The sequence below is a fragment of the Acanthaster planci genome, linkage group LG11 (genome assembly GCF_054643075.1).
Source record: "Acanthaster planci isolate LZ-2023a linkage group LG11, COTS_SCS, whole genome shotgun sequence".
Lineage (NCBI taxonomy): Eukaryota > Metazoa > Echinodermata > Asteroidea > Valvatida > Acanthasteridae > Acanthaster > Acanthaster planci.
The window spans coordinates 12,567,591-12,589,356 of record NC_141787.1 but is presented as its reverse complement, the minus strand read 5'-3'; the positions used below and the strand labels follow the sequence as shown (position 1 = coordinate 12,589,356).

The following is a 21,766-nucleotide window of genomic DNA, read 5'->3' as shown; positions in this document are numbered from 1 at the left end:
AGTCTCGAGTCTACTTATTTCTTCTTGAATTTCTGTAATTTTAGCTTCGTTTAATCGTATCTGTCCTCTAATCGTTCGCAATTGTTTTTCTAATCCTAAGAGCTCTCTATAGTTTAATCCTTCTGTTTGAACGTTTGTATCTTGGGTGAGCTCTTCTAGGATGTCACTGACTTGATCTGATATTTGGGTTAGCTCTTCCATTGGAATGCTCTCAGTTTGAATGGCGTTTAATTTTGATTGTGCTTGTTTAGTCTTTTTCTGGTAATCCCAAAAACCGAGTTCTTCGCGAATAAATTTTGATCCGCTAAATCCAGCTTTTTTAGCACGCTTTGCTATGGTATCTAGCGATACAAATTTTCTTGGGTTGCGTTCGTCTGTAAGTAATATCTTATGGGCTCCTATTACATTTTTATAATATAGACCTTCTTTTGGGTTTATTGGATCTGTCTGGCTTTTTGTAATATATTCAAAATTTTCGTAAGCGGGCCTTGGTATATCTGATCGACCTTTATCTTTGTAAAAATTATAGAAATCGTTTACTTTGGGATTACCGATAAACATCGTTCGATCCTCTTCTAAAATTTTGCTCGTCGTTGCACCTTCTATAAAGGACGTTTCTTCTAGCGTTGTATCAAAGGTATCGTCCCATTCTAAGTTATCTTGGTCGAGCTCGTTTTGCTCGCTTTCTTTATTTTGATCTTCCAAGAGAGGTATTTCCTCGGGATCGAATCCTCCTTCTGCCATTTCTTTTATAGTATATGTTTTATATTTTTTTAAGCGGTTGGCAGGCTCGCGGGTAGGATACCCTGCGCCACCAACCAACCCTGGGTAGCCAATGCACCACTGGACAACGCGGTTAATTTTAACGCGTCTTCGGCAGACAACCTATTTAGGTCCGGTGGTTTGACCTTGAATAGCTTGCTTGATAGCATAGCGTAACCGAGTGAGATTCCCGAGACGACGGCACCGTGATAAACAGTATTTGCAATTCCGTTTACGTCGATTGATTTAGCGTTACTCATATTTATATATAAAAAACTTTTAAATTCATTCCATATCTAAATTTGGTTCTTGGTTAGGAATTATCTCTCGCTCTACTTCTCGTTTTGGTTGAATAACTTGTTGAGATCTATTTCTCCAAATTAAGTAGATCACAACACCCGCAACCCCCAATCCACCGAGTATCAAATTTTTGTTTTCAAAGGCCGTTTGGGTAAAGCTAGATTTTTTTCCCTCGGTGTTTTCTTCGCCCGCTAATTTCATCTTAACGAGTTGTTGCTTCATTTTCTTGTTGTGCTCGGCCAATTTTTTACCTTGTTCTACACGCTTCGGATTTTTAGCTTTAGTTACCGTTGACAGTTGGTTGCTCGCTGGTGTCGGGTTCGCTTCGTTCACTTCGTTTGTTGACATCCTCTTTTATAATAAGAGAACTTTTGTTTAATTCTAGATGCTTAGTGGTAATCAACGCGGCTGTAAGTGGAGACAGGTAAACTCCGTATTTATAACAAACTTCGGTGAGTAGGTGTCCCATCGTTTGATTTATAATCGGGAAATCTTTAGTTAGCGCTTCTTCAGACTTTAAGTTGACGTTAAAGCCTAAAAATTCTACCGGAGTAGCTATTCCTAGCAAGCGAGAGTACAAACTTAAAATAGCGTAACCAAGGGTTCTAACAATCTCTTTGCCAAATTTAACTTCGATCTCTTTTATCGAATATTCTTTACCTAGGTACTTCTTACTCTCGCCCGACGCAACTATTGAACAAAGTCTATCTTTTACGTTTGGTTGGTGCTCAGTTGATCCGCTTTTTGATTTGTTGAGTATACTTTTGATATCGTCCATTTAATTATATGATTTTTAAATTTCTTATAGGCGTGCTTTAGGTATAGGTATTCGATCGTGTAGTAGGTCAGATTAGCTGCAATAACTAATTGAATAACTAGTTGAACGTATTGTAACAGAGCTGTCATTTAATATAAATAAAATAAAATTACTTGAGCACAACTAATTCAGCTGTGCTCAAGCAAAGGGTAACTAATTAGTCAACAAAGTAAAGCAAATAAATAACAAAAGTTAACTAGTTCATAATAGTGATTTGAATATTCGATCTCTAGTTTATTTGACTTTTTAAGCCGATTACACTTTAAACAACAAAGAACACAATTTGATTTGATGTGGCCAATTTTGTTATCTAATCGTTCGATAGTGCCTAAGTCGTCTTTGTGTTCTAAGAATTGCATCTCCACTTCGCAATCTGGATAGAAACAACGAGGGTAATCCTCAATTAGCCCGCGGCAAAAGTCTGTGTCGATGAAACGATCTGGATCAAATCGGTTATACTTCTTATCTGATTTTCGAGCGCCGCTAATCCAACCTCGAATCGTCACTTTGATTGGATCGGAACAAATTTTGCAATAACTTTTTTCTTTTTCGTGAGGACAAATCCCTGAGCCATTACACTCGGCACAATAATTTCTTCTGCCGTGTTCGCAAATTGATGCTCCTTTACATTCTTTACAAATGTTCTTTCTTCTTCCGTGAGGACACTTATGTAATTCTTGTCGAACACGTACTTTAGCAATACAATCAGTTACAGTTTAAATTAACTTTACCCGTTTTCTGTACGGAGAAGTTTGTCAAGTCCAGGAGACAACGACACATTCTGCATATTTTCTTACTTTCGATCATATTATTTAATAAAGGTAATTAAAAATTTTTCTCATTTTTAGTGAACTAAATAATTCGCTGGCGGTTCGGTATTTAAAATTAGCTTGGTAAATTTAACGTCACGTAAATATTTTTTAATTTCCTCTCTTTTTTCGTCCGGTACTATGTCATTTTCGTCCAAACATTGATCAAACGAACCACGATCTTTACAGTGGAATATCGCGGTCCAAGCGGTGTTCTCTCTGAAGTCTTTTAAAACGGAATTATACTTTTGCGTTAAAAGCCAGCAGCTGTGGAGGTAGTGCCTACCCGAGAACGCCATCTTACTAAGGGCGCACGTATTGCTACTTTTTGATTTCTTTCGATACTTGATAAATTGATCGGTCGCACAGTCGTCGATAATAAACAATGTATTTATCCCGTCAAATATTTTCTGGTAGAGTTCTATTGCCTCGTTTAATTCTAGTCTCTCTCGATCTAAATCACATAGGTAAACGCCTTCGTCGGTGTACACCCACAGTCGTTCTAAATAAGTTTCATTCTTAAAAAGCGTCGGGCATATAATGACTATGGCTTCAAACGCAAAACGGTATTCAGTCTCTAAAAGATTTAAGATCCAGTTGGTCTTCCCGCTGCCCGTCTTGCCCACGATTAAGGCGCAGTGTGGATTTTTAAACATCTGACTCATTTAATTTAAGTCCAGTTTAATAAACCAGACTTTTAAAGTTTCCGTCTTCCACCGTTAGTTGAGAATCCATAACCAGGAATACGTACATCGTCAGCGGTCCCGCGGTTTCGGCCGTTTGTTCCATCTGTATAGAAATGTCCCCGCCTCCGCCGAGAGGCCTACCCGATCCGTGGGCAGAATTGTCGTCGGAACTTCTGAAGTCGAGCCAGAGACCGTACTTGTCTTTTAGGTAGTCCGCCATGTCTACTCCCAACAAGGATATGTCCGAGACGACCCCTCTAGCCAATTCTTTATCCGAATCGCCAAAGTACTTTGTAACTTCGTTCCAGTGTTGATATTCAAACAGGCCCTGCGAGTACAATTGATTAGGTCTACCTTCAACCGTCACAATCGTCTTTGTTATATGCGGATTATAAAATTTTTGCGGGTTCTTGATCTTCGGGTCTTTAAACAGGATCAAAATTCCTTTCAAGCTCTTGATCGTCTGGTCGATGCTAATGTTCCATAGCGTGTCACTCTTGTTTACCGCTTGCTTCTTCCACGAATGAATCCGGTCGAATAGGTAATACATCGTTTTTTTGTTTCTCAAGGTTTGCGCCAAGTCTCGATTGGTGACGACTTCGTATTCCAAGGTCAGATCTGAAATGGAGTACTCCGCGGCGGTATCTGACGAATTAACCACTTTGTCGTGTCCGTTAAAAGTTAGTTGGTACGTCAGAGGTTCTTTAAACCACGAAGGATAAAATGGGGTATGATCCGTCAACATCGGCGTGTCCAGTGGAATCGTGTACCTGTTTTTAAAAGCGTCGGCGATTGCCTTGTCCTTACCGTTGTTTAAGGAGGCATTAGCATCTTCAGCTCCTAGACGTATCTTAGCTACGTTTTCCCTTTCCAAACCAAAATACGCCATATTTTTAGTCTGCGACGGGGGTAACCAATTGTCCTTGAAATTGTGAAATACGTCAGCATCCCGGTAACTTACGATCTTGTTTTCCTGGAGAGATATATTTATTTCCGAAACCAGTTTTCTCGCTACGTTGTTATAAACCGTCCTGCCGATGTCCGAACCGCCGTCTAGATCCAGTTTAAAAGCCAACTTTGCCGTACCGGGTACAATGACGTCGTCAGTGCCTAAAGCCGGGAATTTTACGTTTAACGTGTGACCCGCGTCTATGGTGCTCGGGTTGTGCGTAATATTTACCTCCCTCCTTTCGCCTTTGATCGGAACTTTAAGTCTGCGACTCGGGTTAAGTTTTTTGGTGTACATCTTACTTTTATATAATACTATTCTTATTTTATTTAACCTTATTTTAAAAATGGCTAGTGCTTTAATGATGGTTGGAGGAGCGATAGTAAACGCCTTGGCATTCACGGGATCAAATTTTTCATTCAGTAGTTTATCAAAAAGTAAAGTCGACGAAGAACGAAAGCGTCACGACCTCGCGTTAGAACAATTGGCGCAAGCGAAAGAAGAATGGGAACAAAAACGCGTACACATGCTAGACTTTTTAAACGAACGAATGCGACAAGAACGCGCGAGTCAGCAGACATTTGTAAACGTGGACGAAGCCTTACGAGCTTATTCGGAATTAACCGGTAAGAGTATTACCCCGTTACCGCCAGAGCCTATGTTGTCCGATTTTTACGAGCGTTCCGAAGATAAAAAAATTCGCGAGTTTGTTTGGATTATAGGTGGAACTGCGATAGTCGGATTGTTGGCTTACCGATTTGCGTAACTTATTTTAAAATGGACCAAACTTTTAAAAAACTATTTTACAGCCCGCAGGGTTACTGGCGAGGAGAAAGTGCTGTCGATCGTCTACACGAAAGGACCGGTGCGGACAAATCGGTCGTCAGAAACTGGCTTAAAAAGCAGGCCGTTTGGCAAATATATTTACCCGCACCAAATTACGTACCCAGACCTACAATGTTGCAATCAGAATCGGTCGAACCTAATTACGCGCATCAAATGGACTTTTTGTATTTACCCTGGGACTGCGTTAAAAGAAAAACGTTTAAGTACGCTTTAACCGTGGTAGACGTCGGTTCGCGGTATAAAGAAGCAGAACCGTTGACCAGTAAAACCGCCGAACATGTAACCGAGGCAATAAAAAAAATTTACGAGCGATCACCTCTAACCTGGCCAAAATTCGTAATGGTAGACTCGGGGTCTGAATTCAAAGGTGAGTTCAAACGATTAATGACAAAAAATAAAGTACAAATTCAAGTGGGTGAACCTGGGGTACACAGATCTCAAGGAATCGTGGAAAGGTTTAACCGCACTTTAGCCGAAAGGTTATTTGGCCACCAATACGCTCAAGAAGTGTTAAATGTAGGTGTGCGTAACGTGGAATGGGTGGTGCGTTTGCCCAAGGTCGTGAAATCGTTAAACGAGGAAAAAACGCGGCTAATAGATGCCGTTCCTGCAGAAGCTATAAAATTAGCGAGCGAAGTGAAACAATCACCGAGTGCACCTGTATGAACTACCCAAAGAGAACTTCCTCCAGACGCGGCCGTCAGGTACCTCTATTATTCGGGTGAGCAAGAGGGCGGCACCGTCAGAAGGGCGACGGTCCCATCTGGTCCGTGGACGTCTATCAAATTGAAAAGCGAACTAGTCAATTTAAACGAGTGAAAGGCAAGAGGGTCAAAACGGGTCCAACATTGTACTATTTGTTAAACGGCCCGAATAGGAGTTTCGTCAAAGAGGAACTTCAGGTCGTGCCCGAGGATACAGAATTACCACCTGAGAAGGCTTAGTTTTTTACTCTTAACTGCGCAAAAACTGAATTGAGGGCTTTCTCTTTGTCTTTAAAATTTGAGTTATACACCCAGTGATAAATAAACGAATCGCGTTGTGCTCGCCCTGCTCGCTCCAGCTTGACAGATTGTTTAGCTCGTTCAAAGTCAGTTGCTTTAAATCCTCTAATCCTCGATTTATAGTGCCCGTAAGCCAACGTATCGATTCCGTTCGGTTATATGTAGCGCTTTGTGTCCAACGGTGACAGACTAAGTTTATTTTGTGAAATGGTGAACATCCGATGTTTATCCGATCTAAATAATTGTTGTTTATTGAAATGCTGCTTCTGTTCAAATAGGCAGCTTTTATACATCTCGTGGGTCAAGCTTTTCTCGGTTACTACTTTGGAAACCCCTTTCGCCTTCTTTAAATTGTGATCGGTAGTTAAGATTGAATACATTTTCGGTCTGATACAAACGGCTTCTAAAATTGTTTTGCCACCAAATTCGTCTTTCATTTTGCCTATAACTTTTTTATTTTTGACGCTGTAAAGCGGGTGATTTGGTGGGTAATTACTAAAGTCAAATAAATTACGCTTTTCGTTTAGGTAACCAGTTAAATCGTCGGAGCTTCGCTCGATCTGAACTAATAGAGAATCAGTGTCTGTGTAAAGTAAATTTACTTTTTCACCAAAAGTTGATTTTAGTTCGTTGTAGTTGAAATCGTGCATTAAAGTTTTTGAAATATCGAGAATACTTACACCGCAATATATTGGCTTATTTAATTTTGTTTTGGTTCGGTAAATCTCCACAAACGAAAGAGAACAGTCCCCAAATGCACCGTCGATTTGTAATTTGGTTTATAAGTTAATTTTTTGTATTTGGCGGCGTCTTGTTCGTCTCCCAATAAATGGCCGTCAATTCGATATCTAACATTTTCCATCGTCTTGCCAAAGACCGAGTTATTCATCAATTTGAAAAAGTCTTTCTCAAAATCATTTTTTGCTTTCTTGCGCAATTTTGTGTTTTTATCGATGTAGCTTTTCATCCACGGCTTTTGACGAAAACGCAGTACCCGGTGAACTTCTTTGATCCACAACCCTAGTTTGAGATATTTTTGCAATGTACGATAATGAACCACATATTTTTCTTTGGTGTTGAGAGTGGCCACTAGTTTGTCTACTGAAGTCACTTGCTCGCCATTACCAATTAAATCCTGTTGGTAACTCGAAAACCATTCGTTCGGCACCAACATATTTTCGGGTGCAAGTGGAAAGTCATTATGTTTGTCATGGTGACGTTCCGGGTAATCCATAGTGATCTCAAACATGTAACCGTAGTCGTCAGTTAGTCGCAACTCTTGGATGTAATAATAATTAAATTTAAGTCTGTTTCCCAGGTAAATTCCCCTACGGGTAGATATTTGCTCATCGCCCAGCCGTATAAATTATTTGCGTCTAGGTACATGATCTGTGACTCTGGCTTATTGGGGTCGTAATCGGGTAGTTCTGGATTATTGGCCTTTGCATATCGCTTTGCACCCACGCTTGAGATACCACCTCTTTTTGCCCTTTCAAAGAACAAGTGCTTGTCGATGTCTGTCAGTAGTTCCAGTTGGATACCCGAATGCTTTAAGAGGGCGTCCCCCGACAGGCCTGGCGCCGTATAATAGTTGGCCGGGTCAAGGCCGTAGTTCTTCTTGCATACCTTCCGAAAGTTTTCAAATACACCCGCTAGCAATAGTACGTCCGTTTCCACATATAGGTCGTGGTAGTCGCCTAGGTTTTGGCAATTAAATTTTTCCCATACTGTCTCTGCACGAGCATATTCTTGCTCGGTTATTCCTCCCTGCTTCAGAGAACTATAGAAAGCGTCTACTGGTGGGAGCCGTCTCTCTTGGAACCGATCAAAGGAGTCTATATATTCATAGGGGTAAATTCCCTTTTCCAATAGTAAATGAGTCCTCCCTTCGGTCGTACTCGCTGCGCTTTTATTATTTGTAAACCTTTCGCAAAGTAAGTTAAAATCATCGGGCGAACAATTTTTAACCAACCGATCTAAGGATGCCGCCATAAAATGAAAGGAGTCTAAAAATCTGAGCTGGCCAAAAGAAAACGAAATGTAATTTTCAGTATTTTTAGCGATCAACTTAATTGATTTCCCGTAAAATTCGTGAGCGCCTTGCATAATCAAGTGCGCGTCGTATTTCTCCAAGTTGTGTAAGATCACCGGAATAGGTGTTTGATCGACCACTATTCTTAACTTGAGATTACAACTAGCGTGCGCTGGGCCTCGGTACTTCCCCGTCACGTGACAATGATCCCTAACCTTTCTAAAATTGTTAATGGGCTTTTTGCAATCTAAGCATTTTCATTCTCTGAACTCTTTGCATTCTTTGCCTTCAACTTTAACTATACGGCAAAACTTGATTTTTTCTTCTTTTGTCTCTGGTGTTTTTGGAATATCACATTGACAGTGAGATTCATCCGCTTTTGCTCGATCTATCATCTTTTCACAGATCCAACATCTATTACATTTTTCGTAAATTTTTTGTAATTGATCGTAATTGATCGTAATTGATCCAAATCAACGGCTCTTTGTTTTTAAACGTTTCGTTTATATTCTCTGTTTCTTGAGAAAGTGATTCTACAAAATTAACAGCCGCGTCTTGACCTCTAAATGTTTTTCGGCTAGTGCAAACTCCATCGCATCTGACGACAGCGTATGAGTATCCGCAAGGCTTGTGAATCTGTGTTTTGACCGTGTTTGTGTCTGCCGGCTGTAATTTTTCTAAAACAGACTCAAAATCGGCGTAAATGACAAAAGGCGCGTCTTGCTTATTTTTGTAATTTTTGAACTTGAGTATATTCTCGCCTTCGACAGGCATTTCGACTTTACATGTAGGAACGTTTAAGCCTTGGCAATCTTCTTTGTGTCTGGCTAACTTTTCTTCTGTTTGGAAATGCGACATGCACTTGAAACACCAGTGTTTTTGGCCGTCGTGTTTATTGATGTCACCCGTCAACCTAGAAAATTTTTTAATCCAACAATAATGGTTCTTCTCGCCCTTGTTAAATAAAAGTAAATTGATCGGTTCCTCCGTGCGCTTGCTTTTGTGGAGAATGTAAATACCGTCTTTTTTGGTGTAACCAAACACATTGATCGCCAAGTTATTTTGCGATTCGATACGAGGGATTTGTGAAATCGGTGTTGGAAAGCTTATGTTTGTAAAATTTAAACCATCTGGTTCTGGCTTGTAAGTCGATGTTCGCTCGTCATGTATTTTATATTTTGGATTTATTTCCAACTGTCTTTTGACGTCGTCTGAATATAATTTTAAAGCTGCTCTCAACGCCCATCGGATACATTCTTGATCTTTATTTTGGACATTTATGATTGCTTTTTTGTCTAACAGTTCCTTAGGCAACGGAATGTAAGAAGAACCCACTGGATTATATTTAACCACGTTGATGTAAAAAGCGACAACTTTGTCAAAGATCCAACCCGAGCCTTTTTGTGTATGAGCCTCCACCTCTTCGATTTGTTCTTTGCGTTGCTTAGCAAGTGCATTTTTAACGTCAGCTTTATTTGTTACTACGTCTTGATCACTCTGAAAGGGAAAGGTGCCGTAGTCAATCGTTTCGTCAAGTTTTTCCAATCTAAACTGCACTTTAAGATGTATTTGTAACTCCCGATTTCTTTGAGTTCAGCCAGCGCTGTTTTCTCTATCAACTGCTTGTAAAAATCAAAAAATGTATTAAATCGTCTTCATAGAAGCGAGGAATCAACTCCCAATTACGAAAATTATCTTTAAAACGCCTTATACGTTTAATGTCTACTTCCTCGAGTTCTTTAGGTTGTGTATAAGCTTTAATCGCATTGATAAAGTCCTGTTTGACGTATCTGTCTTTGTTTGCATAAGGAATATTATATTTTTGTACCGTTTTCAACAGCTGCCGATATGACTGACTCGGGAGGTACCTAAATTGTTTTTGATCCGCTCGTATAGCGTTTATTAGTTCTAATCGTGTATGATGTTTACGTTTTGGTGCCAATAGCGGAACATTATACCGTTTGACAAAATCTTCTAAAAACGCCTTCTTAAATCGATTGAAATTCGTTAGTAGAGGTCTGTGTTGCTGGTTGCTCATATCTCTATTTTTATATAGGTTTCTAAATTTTTTTCCATTTTTATTCAACATGTTTTTTAATACTACTATTTTTACATAAAGAGCATTTATTTAAGGTGGTTTGTTTTGATTTGAACAGAGCCAAGGTCAGTGAAGGGAAATCCCTTTTTTGTTTGTGCAAGTCGGTGCCAGTCACGAGTTCAGATCGGGCAAGTCGAGACTTGTTTGCGAGTGATTGCCAGGTCACGAGTTGTTTACAGCCAGGGTCAAAAGTTGAGTGGAATTCTCCGGCGCTTTTCACGGGTTGTTTAGCCAGCGAGCTAGCGAGCGGCGCCGGGGTCAAAAGGTGAGCGGAATTCCCCCGAGATTTTTGGGTCGATGTACTACCCAAGGGTTTTGATCAAAAACTGGGGGTTCACGTCATTCCAGGATTTTCCCATTTTTTCCCACCAAAAATGTTTCGACGATTTTTTGGGTCGATGTACTACCCAAGGGTTTTGAGCAAAAACCGGGCAAAAAGGGGCGTGTGGTCCAGAACTCTCACTTCTCTACTACTCGGGGACCGAGCATACTGTACGTTTTGTATTAAGAATTGAAGCCGACACATACAGCCTCGTTTTCAAACACGGAAGTGCGCAGATCGACGCTAAAAGTATCGTATTGGGACCCCTCTAAAGTGTATCACGTGGGGCCTCTTCGCAGCCATACGATCTTTGGTCTGGACACGTCTACATGTCTGAACTCTTTCACAGTATTATGTGAATGACAGGCCATATTCCCCGTTTTTTCGGGGGGAGGGACGTTTTCTTCGCTCACGTAAAATGACAGCGGAAAGTTGAATCAGGAATCCAACACTTGTAACATGTTATGTTGTGGATCTGATCAGTGCTTTAGTTCTTCAGATACATTGCCCCGTGAAGAGAGCCTCTTTGCAGAAAATGTCTTAATTCTCTATAAAGATGCAGTTGAAAAGTGGGCAGTGTTCCTGTCATTTTAAATTCATTTTTAACGTGGGCTTTAATTTGTCGGATTTTCAGTTGTGTTAAATGTTAAGGGCGGGAACACATCAGTGCGCGTCTTCCCATTAAAACTTGCATTTCTCATCAGTCACACTTTTGTACAGTCCAATGTTACATTGAGGCTTTCTTCTCGTGATAGCATCACTGTTGTGCTCATGAATATGGATTATATTCGTTAGCATGAAAGCAAAAAGGCAATGAAACATAATTTTAAAATAGTGAAACAAAAGTTTAAAGTAAGGTTCACTGAGACAGGAATGTGCCCTTTGAAGGTTTACATGAAAACAAATTGATTGTAGATATTATTGAAATAAAAAGTGGCAAATTCAGATTGTCAAAATGTAACTTGATGCAAGATAGGTTGTCAAATTTTGTTTATAAATCACATAATCACCTCATCGTTTATGCCATTTCACATATGCCCGTTTGAGTACAAGTCAGTGTTGGAGCAAAGGTTTTGATTCTCAAGGCCGAGACTTCGACCCGTAAGCCATAAATGAGAAAATGATCAAAATCGCACCCCTGTAACGTTTTCAATGGCCCGCTCACACTTCTTGCCGCCAAGGCCAATTGTGCACATGCGTGCATAATTATTATGTATTTTCAGTGAAAACGTCCACTAGGTCTAGCTGGCTGTGTAGTACGCACAGTGTGTACTGCATGTCTCAGTGCTCGCCAAACTGCGCAGTTGTGCAGAACGTTTTTGTTTACTGGTACATAGGCGGAACTTACGCACAAAGACAGATCCAGAACCGCATAAGTCCGGCGTCATCGATCTTCAAGTTGGAGGCCCGACATTTTGAGCATTTTGTTCCGTGACCTTTTGTGATGGCTTTTGTAACGGGGGGGGGAGTTGAGTTTTTACACTGTTCGCGTTTCAGAAGATTTATCGGATCAGTGGTAGTTATTGTTTTTTTTCCATTTTGGCAAATGAAAAGGCGTTTGAAGTAACCAATAAAGCGATTCGTTTCCAGATCAGGAGCAGGAAGTGGTTGATGCAGTATAACTTTAATTTGAACCGTAAGCCTAACATGAGCTTATTGTCTCCCCCATTCAGTGTAGCACGTCTCTCAGTGATCTTTAACCCCACCTCTCTCTTTCTGTAAAGGTGAACCTGGTTGTCTTGGTGAAAGGTAAACTTTCATGGTCGCTGTTTGTGGTCGCTCTGTTTATGGGAGTCTATGATAGTCTGACAGTAACAGTCATCTTTACAGTAAATTTCAAACAGAATCTCATTGACATCAAGTGCGATTACTAATTTTGGTCTTTTTTTTTCTTAAAAAGAATCTCGCTCACTAACTACCTACTCATGAAGCTCGTGATTCGAGACTTGTGGTTCCTTCTAGTTTTTTGCCTGGCAAGCCAAAGTTTGGCATTCCTACCGAGCAGGGCTGGCGTTACCCTACCAGACACCGACTACACCCTTACCGAAATCACGGAGCAGGGCGTTGTGCGCGCCGTAGCCAAGTACTTCGAAGAGACCAACCCTGATCGGTACAGTCCTGGCGACCTTACGGGACTCAGTCCTCTCACTCCCTCGCGACTGTTTCGAAAACATTATGGAGGTAAGGCAGATATGAAGAAAAATGAACAGTCACAAACACTAGGTAATAGGGTGGCGTTGTTGATTTGTTGACAGTCAAAGAGCTTTGGTTCAGGAGTTTTTTGTACAGTGTAGCATCTGTAATTAACTGAATCCTAGGCCCTACGCTCTAAACCCAAAAAAGGTGAAAATCACTGCAAAGAGTAAGAAAAAAGAAGTGAAAACCACTTAACGCTGGTGAATTCCACTACTGTACCAAAGAGCAATGATTAAGGACACCTCTTTTTGATTTTCAACGCTTTTAGAGTTTTTTTCACTCTTTCCAGGCGGTTTCCACTCTTTTAGAGCGGATTTATGAGGGACTCACTCTATTTAAGAGTGATTTTTCTTTTCACTTTTTGCCTTTAGATTATATTATTTAGTTCTTTAGATGTGGCGAGAGAGTACCTTTTAAGGCAGTGTCACGTGACACACGAATGCCGGCTTCAACACTCAAAGTATACCTCTAACACAAAAACTCATCGCACGTGTAGCTTTGTACATACCTCTCAAGAGGTGGTTAGTAAGGCTAGGCAACCTGACACAAGACTTCATCAAATTAACATTTCTATCATTTGTGCGTACAACACATGCTTGCCTGTGAACTTAAACTAGCGTTCAGTCTAATCACATGTGCAGTTTTTTAAATTCTGCGGATAATGACCTTTGAAGACTGCACAGAGAGTCAGGTCATATTGTACGTGAAAGCCTCAATATAACAACTTCTACAATTTTGAGTTATAACCATGCCAATCTCTGGCTACAATTGTACTTGCCTTGAATATGATATAATGTGTAGTGCTATATGTATATATAGTGCTGAGCAGTGTTGTGCTATTATAGAAGCTGAACTTTTCGATGTACATAATCACAAGTCTTGTCGTTTCTGCATTGGGTTTTATTCGAATTTTACTTCTGCAAAAAGTTTTTGGTCCCTCCTATATAGTCTATAGTTTGAGGGCGTTCTCACCCATTCAGAGTAGCTAACTGCAGGCTGAATCCTAATAAAAGATGCATCATCCCCCCCAAAATAAAAATAAATAAATAAATAAATAAAAATACATGAATAAATAATAACAAAAACCTGCATGTGGAAATTCTCATGCAGCACGGTGTCATCTCTGTTGTGCATTGAATGATGGAGTTTAAGACTGGAAAATCATCCTTTCAAAATTCTTCTGACAAAAACTTCCGCCTTGATGACACCACCGTTTGAAACTTAAGATGAAGATCTGCGTTGTACGGCGTTACCCTAAGCTTTGGCAAGTTAAAAGAATGAATAAAACATACCAAACGTCTCTCGCTATTGTTTTTTTAGAAGAAGTTTCTGTTGTTTTCACAAATTCCCTTCGTGGTCTCTAAAGGTACTGTAATTAAACACTATAGTGTGTACAGGAATTTCACAACTGATTACCTACAATTTTTTTATCTCCCCATTTCACTTACACAACTATTACACACATGTTTGCATAGATTGTGTCTACTCGACCAAATTCGAACGGGCCGTGGAAGCAATATCGGATGCCAATATTGAGATCTCCAACGTGTACGCCAATAAGGCCGTCTGGCACTTCAACGGCAATCAAATTAACGCAGGTGTGTAGTTAAGCGCCAGCCTAGAGAAATCTGGATTTTGTTTCATGATATTAGTAATTTCTTCCTTCTTTCAGATAAGATACAAATTGTCATATTTCTCAAAGTCCCACCATTCCTGGGGGATCAAGCAATGTCCCCGGCTCATTAAGTAGTTTTGGTTGGAAAATATTGAAAGATACGATTTTTGGACCACTCAAGTTTTCACTGAGTTTCAAACGCATCTATAAAGGCCCCAAATTTAGCCTCATACCTTAGAAAGACCATAAAAGGTTACATAGGCCTAGAGAAAATTCCGAAATCTCCCCACAAAACATTAAGCTCTTTTGAATAAAATGGTTCTGGATCCGCCCAACCCCTTTGCCGTACTGAAAGTAAACCATTAAAACTTAAATGCCATTGGGCATGCGATTTTTAAATCGTTCATTTCATCCTTATGCTTAGTAAACTTGTCAAAAAACACCAAATTCCCTCGAACTTTCCCTCAGGCAACAGAAAGATGATCGGAATCCGCAACACTCTCCTCAACACGCTAACGTCGGGCGACGAAAACGCCCCAAATTACGACACGGCCCGTCGGCTCAGTGGCCAGTTCCTTCACATGGCGCAGAGTTTCTACTCCAACACTAACTGGGTGGAGCTTACCAACCTCTTGAGGAACTCAGCAGCCGGAGAGGACGAGAATGAGGTCATGACAGCAAGATACCTGGGTACGTGAGATTGGTTTGACTAAAGGTCGCCCAGTAATGTGATCGTCCCATATCAAACCGTAACGTTTGGTGCACTAAAAGATCAATCAATGGATTGCGCCAAAAGATCAACCGCGCGATCCTCGACTGGTGGCCGAGAACACGTGGCGTTTGTGGTTGCTCCTTAAGGCGCCCTCTTTGTTCAGTGAGAAATGTTGAGTTATCTAGTAACCTAATTAAGGCCTCGCAGTGATTTAGAGTCTCATCCTGATTAGCACCCGCTGACTAGTGCGCGGGTATAAAGGCCCATGTGCAAGCTACAGCGCAGCATGCTGCACGCTGTTGTCGCAACCGGACCGAGAAGTGTCACCGGCGTCGCCCGTCAGTTGGTCGAGGCAGAGTTTTTTTTAGAGAGAGACATGAGTGTCTGAATTAATTCTTGGAGATAAAATGGTGGCTTATCCAATTTGTAAGTGTGACGTCACTTCAGTTTGAACCACGCCCGCTGCACATAGAGTTGCATGGAACCGGAAGTTAACGCGCATATTTAGTGTTTGTTCAATGGGGAGCCTGTAATCAGTGGTGCGTACGTCCCCGTGTATGATGAAGTCACCAACGAACCGGATGGCCTTCGACACTGTTTAGTGTTTTTCTGGTTTTGTTTCACTTAGTTAAATTTTGTCCCCAGATTTTTGTATGTTTTTCTGTTGTTTTTATGACCAAATCTGGGGGAGATTTTTTTTACCAGAAATCTCATTAAAATGGTGATATTCACAAGTATTTTGCCCATCCACATAGTAAACAATTGGCAGCATGTGTTCTCTTGACCAGTTGCAATACAGCTCCTATCAGTTTTTTTCTTACTGTTTTATCACTCACAAATGAAAGCTGAGCCATGTTGGTCATTGACACAGAGGCAATTGCAGGCATTGAGGCAAGTGCAGTGAGTGTTGTTGAACAAACACAGGAGTGTCGGGTGCCTTTTTCTCTTCAGTAATATTTGTTGTATATGAATGAGCTCTATATATTACACCGCTAGCCACGGAAACATGATTCCTCATAGAAACAGGAAATAACATGAAACTTCAACCTTATCAAAAAATGCAACTTCTCCCAACATTTAGTCATTTTTAACTTCAGAAACCCAACAAGTCATCCTAAGTTGCGTAAGCTGTAATTTGTTTTTGTACAAGCAGGCTGTGAATTACATTTCTTAAAATTTTTTTTAAAATATCAATTGCCTTCCTGGTTTATGCTCTCTTATTGAAAAATTACCCGTAAAGACCGAGGATTCTCTAATAGAGTGATTATAATAAGTACATTGTAAACCTTTTTCAACTGTTTCAAATTTCCAGGTATAATTTTAAATCCTATGTTTCCCCGAGAGAGCCCAGAGGAGGCAGACATGTGTCGCAATTGTGAACCCTTCAGTACCAATTCACTGTAAGTCCATCCACAAAAATTAGATGTTTAATCAACCTCAGTTAGTGCTGATTAATAGAATAATAGTACACTTTCGATGCACCAATAGTCAAGACTAATACAGAGTGTGTACAAATTCTGAAAAAAAGTGCTGTGTATGCAAAGAAGTTGAGTTTTTGTTGGATAAGAATCATCCCTTTTAATTGGTTCCTTCCTTCCATGCATGTTTCTTTTTCACAGCCTTGGACCACAAGATTGTTCTGACAATCTTGTTCCATTTTTGGTCTTCCTGACAAGTGGCTACAGAAGTGAGCAAGATATCCTCAAACCAGGTGAAATTTGTCGTTTAAGTTACATTCATCCAAGTATCTTGAATCACACATGTTACTTGTTGGGAAGCAACTTTAATAACCCTAAAAGAGAAGGCCAAGATCACCCCCAGCCAATGATACATGAAGCGGCTTCAGTTCCATCCCCACAACTTCTTGGCTGTCCTGCCCTCATTTAGCATGCATTAAAGGCGCTCGTTGGTATAAGTGTAAACTTCATATTGATCTGACACAACTGTTTTTTACACAGTCATTTAGAGTTCAAAGCCACATTGTGTCAGCCTGCTTACGTTGAACCCATTCTTCAAAAGTACACAATTTGCATCAACCTGTCTTGGAATAATGGGCGCGGCATAAGAATATATGTCCAATTTTTACCGACTAACTCCTGAAGGCTTGGTGCATGAAACAGTGCTCCGTAATCAAGATATGAGATAAATGTTGTTAGGAATGCAGAGGCCGCCCATGCTCTTTGAGGGTTACGTCCAACACTATAATTGTGTTCTAAACTGAAGGGGCAACCCTTGTGGCTCAGATTGGCAGACCTCCTGGTGTCCTTTTAATGAGTGGCCAGATTCAACTTTATTGCATTGTGGTCCAGCCTTCAAGTGAGTCATGATTCTACATGTTGGATGTCTTGGCTTTGCTTTGCCATATTTTAACAGGTTCTGGTTCATCATTTCAATTGGTGATGTCCCACTAATTTTAAAGTCATTTTTAAGTCCTATATGAATGACATCACGAGGCATATGAATTAGGTTGTCCACAGTCAATTAATTTCACACTCGGTACCTTGAAATTTGAAATGCTAAATCACAATGCTTGAATGGATGAACTGTCACGTTTCAACACTGAATCATGATGCTTGCAATCCTGAAGCAAATAGTCTCCTTGGTAGTTAAAGTTATCTTCTGATACAATTGCTTTACCTCAACCCTTGAAATTGCGCCTTTGTGCACCCTTTTGGCTCAAATTACCTTTTTTTGTAATTTGTCTAATTTATTCTGCATTTTGGAGCCTTTGGGACTTTATGCTAAGGAAAATTTGCATATTTATGAGCAGAACAGTGATGTCATCGCAGGCACTGAGCTTAATACTGTGACGAAACACGGGTAGGCATGGATGCCAGTCTAAGTTATTAATTATTAATGCATGCATTGACCAATCAGCGGTGCGTAGAGCACTAGGTCTGGGGGCTTGCTGCGTGCTTAGGGCGTGCACTGTTGGTTTCGTTGCTGGGTCGCAGAGTGACAGGATCGCCGCCGAATGTTGTGCTATACATTGCGCCGACAGTGAGGTAGCGTGGGACGCTGTACCGGAGAGCGCTGCGTCGTATTGACCAGTAGGTGGAGTCGTACATGTAGTAGTGAACTGGTTATTGGGTCTTGGTTAGAGTGGGGAGAGTCTAGAGCTTACACTATGAACTTTCAACACCGTGAAAATGCAGTTTTACTATTAAATCACCGTGAAATTTTTGTCAAGGCAATGTAAGCCCGTTTTCACGGTGGAAAGTTGATCAGCTTGGAAGCGGATTAGCTCACAGCAGTTTCACGGACTTTTCACGTCAACATCTTCGTAGCTTATGGTCCTATTGTTATTCATAACGGTACACCAGTCCAGCTTCCCACCGTGGAAAACAGCGGTTTAACTGTCAAAGCGTAATAAAAGATTAGTGTGATAGACAGCCAGGAATTAGCGTAGCAGTTACCAACAAAAGGAGCGATTGAATACCCCTGTTTAGGTCTGGGCCTCTGGGAACCAGCGGAAACCTTGCATGAAGCAATATTGCGTGCGTGTTTTCGAAACCGTGATTAGCGGAATGCGAAGGAAACTTGTGAAAACCACAAAACTTTCTTTCCACATGTTGTGAATGTAAAGCAGGTGTTTTGTGAACACAGGATCCTGTCTTTCCTAGAAAAGACAGGATTGATTTTTCCTTTTTTGAGCTGTGAGAAGAGATGGATACACGTACGATGGCTCAAATTTGCCGGATGCAGCTGAACAGTTGATAAGCACATTTTGCTTATGTAGAACCATGGAGGAAGGACACAAGTTTTTTTCCCCAGCTCTAAACTGTGACACGATTCATAAAATTCCACGAAACTTGGTGTTAGATGTCACAACACCCCCCCTTGACCACATACCAGAAGACATATGAATATTTCCAACTTTTGTGGGCAAAAGACACATTGAGTGGTGAAGTTGTGAAGTAACCACATCGAATTATGGAATTGCCAAAAGACTGTGAAACTGTATACAAAGTGGTGGGATAACAGCAGCAGTGATGGCTTTTTACTAGTCTTTAAGCAGAATTTTCACTAGTCCGCATCTTCGCCCAAATTTCAACATTCTTTTTGGCACTAGTGTTTTCTGCTCCAACATCATGCACAACAGTGTGCACTCGGTGCTGACTGTTGTTTAATTGTCGATGAGTAATCATAAATGGCCATGGGAATTATGAATTTCCAGAATATTCATGAGTATAACTCTACTCAAGCAAATTAAATATAAATCACAGATATGCCACAAAATTGAAAAAAATGTTTCTGTGAGGTGACATAATTTGTGGGGAGTCGTTTTGCTGAAGTCCCTACAATGTTCTCATTCAGCTACAGGACATGATGTAGTGTATGAACAACCAGGCCGGGATTACATGTACATTGCAAGGATGCGAACATTGTGATTGGGGTGTTCAGTGTACATTTACACCTGTCACCACCACAGTAAGAAGACAGATAATGGTACTTTTTATGAGACAATGGGTCCTTAAAGAATTTAAAGGATTAGCCCCACCGCAAAGTTAATGAGGAAGGCCCCCTAGATGGGCTCACTGCATTTTCATGGTGTTTTCACTTGACCTCAAGGTGTCGGCAAGGGGTCATATCCGGGATTATTTTCACAATGTTTTCACCACGTGAACTGCCATGAAGTTGCAGTGAAAAAACAATTTCACAGTGAAACTGCAAATTAACTGCAAATTCATGGTGCTGAAATTCATAGTGTTAGGTGTTAACCCTTGGCTGGAGAGCTAGTGGTACGGTGGTTCCTTTCAGATTGCTTGCTGTCTGTGAACATTAATGGACATTGGGTAGTGAGGATTATTATCCCTTGATTGATTAACACTCCACGTAGATTATCACTGCTTGCTAGTAGTGTGTATTGTTGGCAATAGTCTAGCTTATGTTACAGTTGCCAGGTGATTAGGTTTACCACGTGAGGCTTATTGAATTGCCTTGTGAGGTGTATTGTGTATAAATAAACCTTGTGTTTTGATATGCCTCGTTGATTTATATTTGTAATAAACGTATTGCACTGATTAATTGACCTTGGAAATCCTATGTCACTGTGAGGTTTATTAAGGTTTCCCTGTATTTCCTTGCTCTGATACCAGTGTTGATCTGTCTTTCCTAAGTGGTGGTAAATTTCCACCAAACCAACTGCTCGCAGGCCGCCGTTTGTTAGATGATATTCCCCCTTGTGTCAGGGTGGCCACTTATCTTCGCGCAAGGTTAATAAATACACTATGTATTTGTGGGGTCAGGCCAGGTCAATTCCATTTCCGATCAGGCCAGTCTACTGGGTTGTCTCGCCACAATACCATGTTGATTTGTGTACAGAAAATGGCTGGAATTTTTTCATACTTTGCTGCAGTAGGTTTGGCTGTTTATTGTTCTGTAAGTTTATGGTAGTAAACTAGCGAGCAACCGTTTCTCAGGAATATTTTCGATGAGTAAATTTTTAGGTTCAATATTCAAGTACAAAAGGATGTAAACTAAACAGTGTCTTTCCAGATTTACAGGGCACAAAAAATGCTCTCTCATTCTGTAAAAGCTTGGAAAATTTGGAATGTTTACAAAACAGTTCACCTTTTAGGTATGTTTTATGCCAAAAAGATTTCAAACAGATTTCATGCATTGAAGACGAGTTTTTATAAAGATGCACAAGTGTGAGTAAAGTTCATGGCGTGTTTCCTTTGAATGTTTGAAAATGAAGAATATAACATTCGAAAGTTGGAGTTGGATATGTCAGGCCCATGGGAAGGAATGAAACAAGGCACTGTTTGCACATTCATGCTAACCCCTGATTTTTCTCATCAGCTGCCCCTCCCGGAAGTGTCAGGGGCAAATGCTCCCACGGTGGCCTGCACGATGCCTCAAGGACCAAGATCGCAACCGGAGGTATTAACAAGGAGTCCTCGGACAGGCAGCGATCTCCCCACTTCCACCTCCACGAGCAGGCCGCACTGATGGCCATCCAAGCCACAGAGGATTTCTTTTATCATCCAGGTTAGTGTGGAATTGTAAGCACTATGGACGTGGGTCAAAGCATGGTATTGGGGCTGTCGACCTGTGTATGAGTTTGACCATAGATCAAGTATTTTGTATAGGATTGCTTCACGTTGGGGCTGTACCAACCGTTGTGGGATATTGTCTCAACAAAATTGGTGTTATAATTTGAAAAACTGTTTTGGGGATTAGAAAGATATGGGGGTTGATGCAGGGTAGTACCCTAGCCTTGCCTAGCTAGATGCTATCAGGATTTTTGAATATCTCTCTGAACAGCAACTATGTGTATATTGACACTGGGGGAATTTGTGAACAATACGGGCGATTCACAATAGTGCGCCCCCAAGAGTCTGCAACGCATTGGCCAATCACAACGCACCAAATGTGTCGACCCTTTCTGAACGTGCACTGGGTCGACAGATTTCGCGCATTGTGATTGGCCAACGCGTTGCAGACTCTTGGTGGCGCACTATTGCGAATCGCCCCTATTACTGTCACCTGACTGAACCAAGCTTGGCCTCAGTATTTGCATTTAAATCATCAAAGGAACCATCCATCCTTGAGCACAATAGAGTCAGTAATACGAAGAGCACAGTTGGAATGTTATTCACCTCTGTGGTGGCT

General features: G+C 40.8%; 1 protein-coding gene across 4 annotated transcripts in view; it reads left to right on the top strand.

Moving 5' to 3' along the window:
• Positions 1–12,384: 12,384 nt before the first annotated feature.
• Positions 12,385–21,766, top strand: part of LOC110989039 (von Willebrand factor A domain-containing protein 7-like) — a 28,735-nt gene continuing 19,353 nt past the window's right edge. For 2 of the 4 annotated variants that reach the window (XM_087143190.1, XM_022253116.2), the window contains exons 1-6: positions 12,386–12,806; positions 14,297–14,419; positions 14,905–15,126; positions 16,461–16,548; positions 16,768–16,859; positions 20,954–21,142. In XM_087143190.1, coding sequence (XP_086999316.1) covers positions 12,551–12,806; positions 14,297–14,419; positions 14,905–15,126; positions 16,461–16,548; positions 16,768–16,859; positions 20,954–21,142 — 970 coding nt within the window. In that variant the 5' untranslated portion in view covers positions 12,386–12,550. Of the gene's footprint in view, positions 12,807–14,296; positions 14,420–14,904; positions 15,127–15,439; positions 15,575–16,460; positions 16,549–16,767; positions 16,860–20,953; positions 21,143–21,766 lie in introns of those variants that run through there. The other 2 variants (XM_022253118.2, XM_022253120.2) reach the window with 2 other exon arrangements.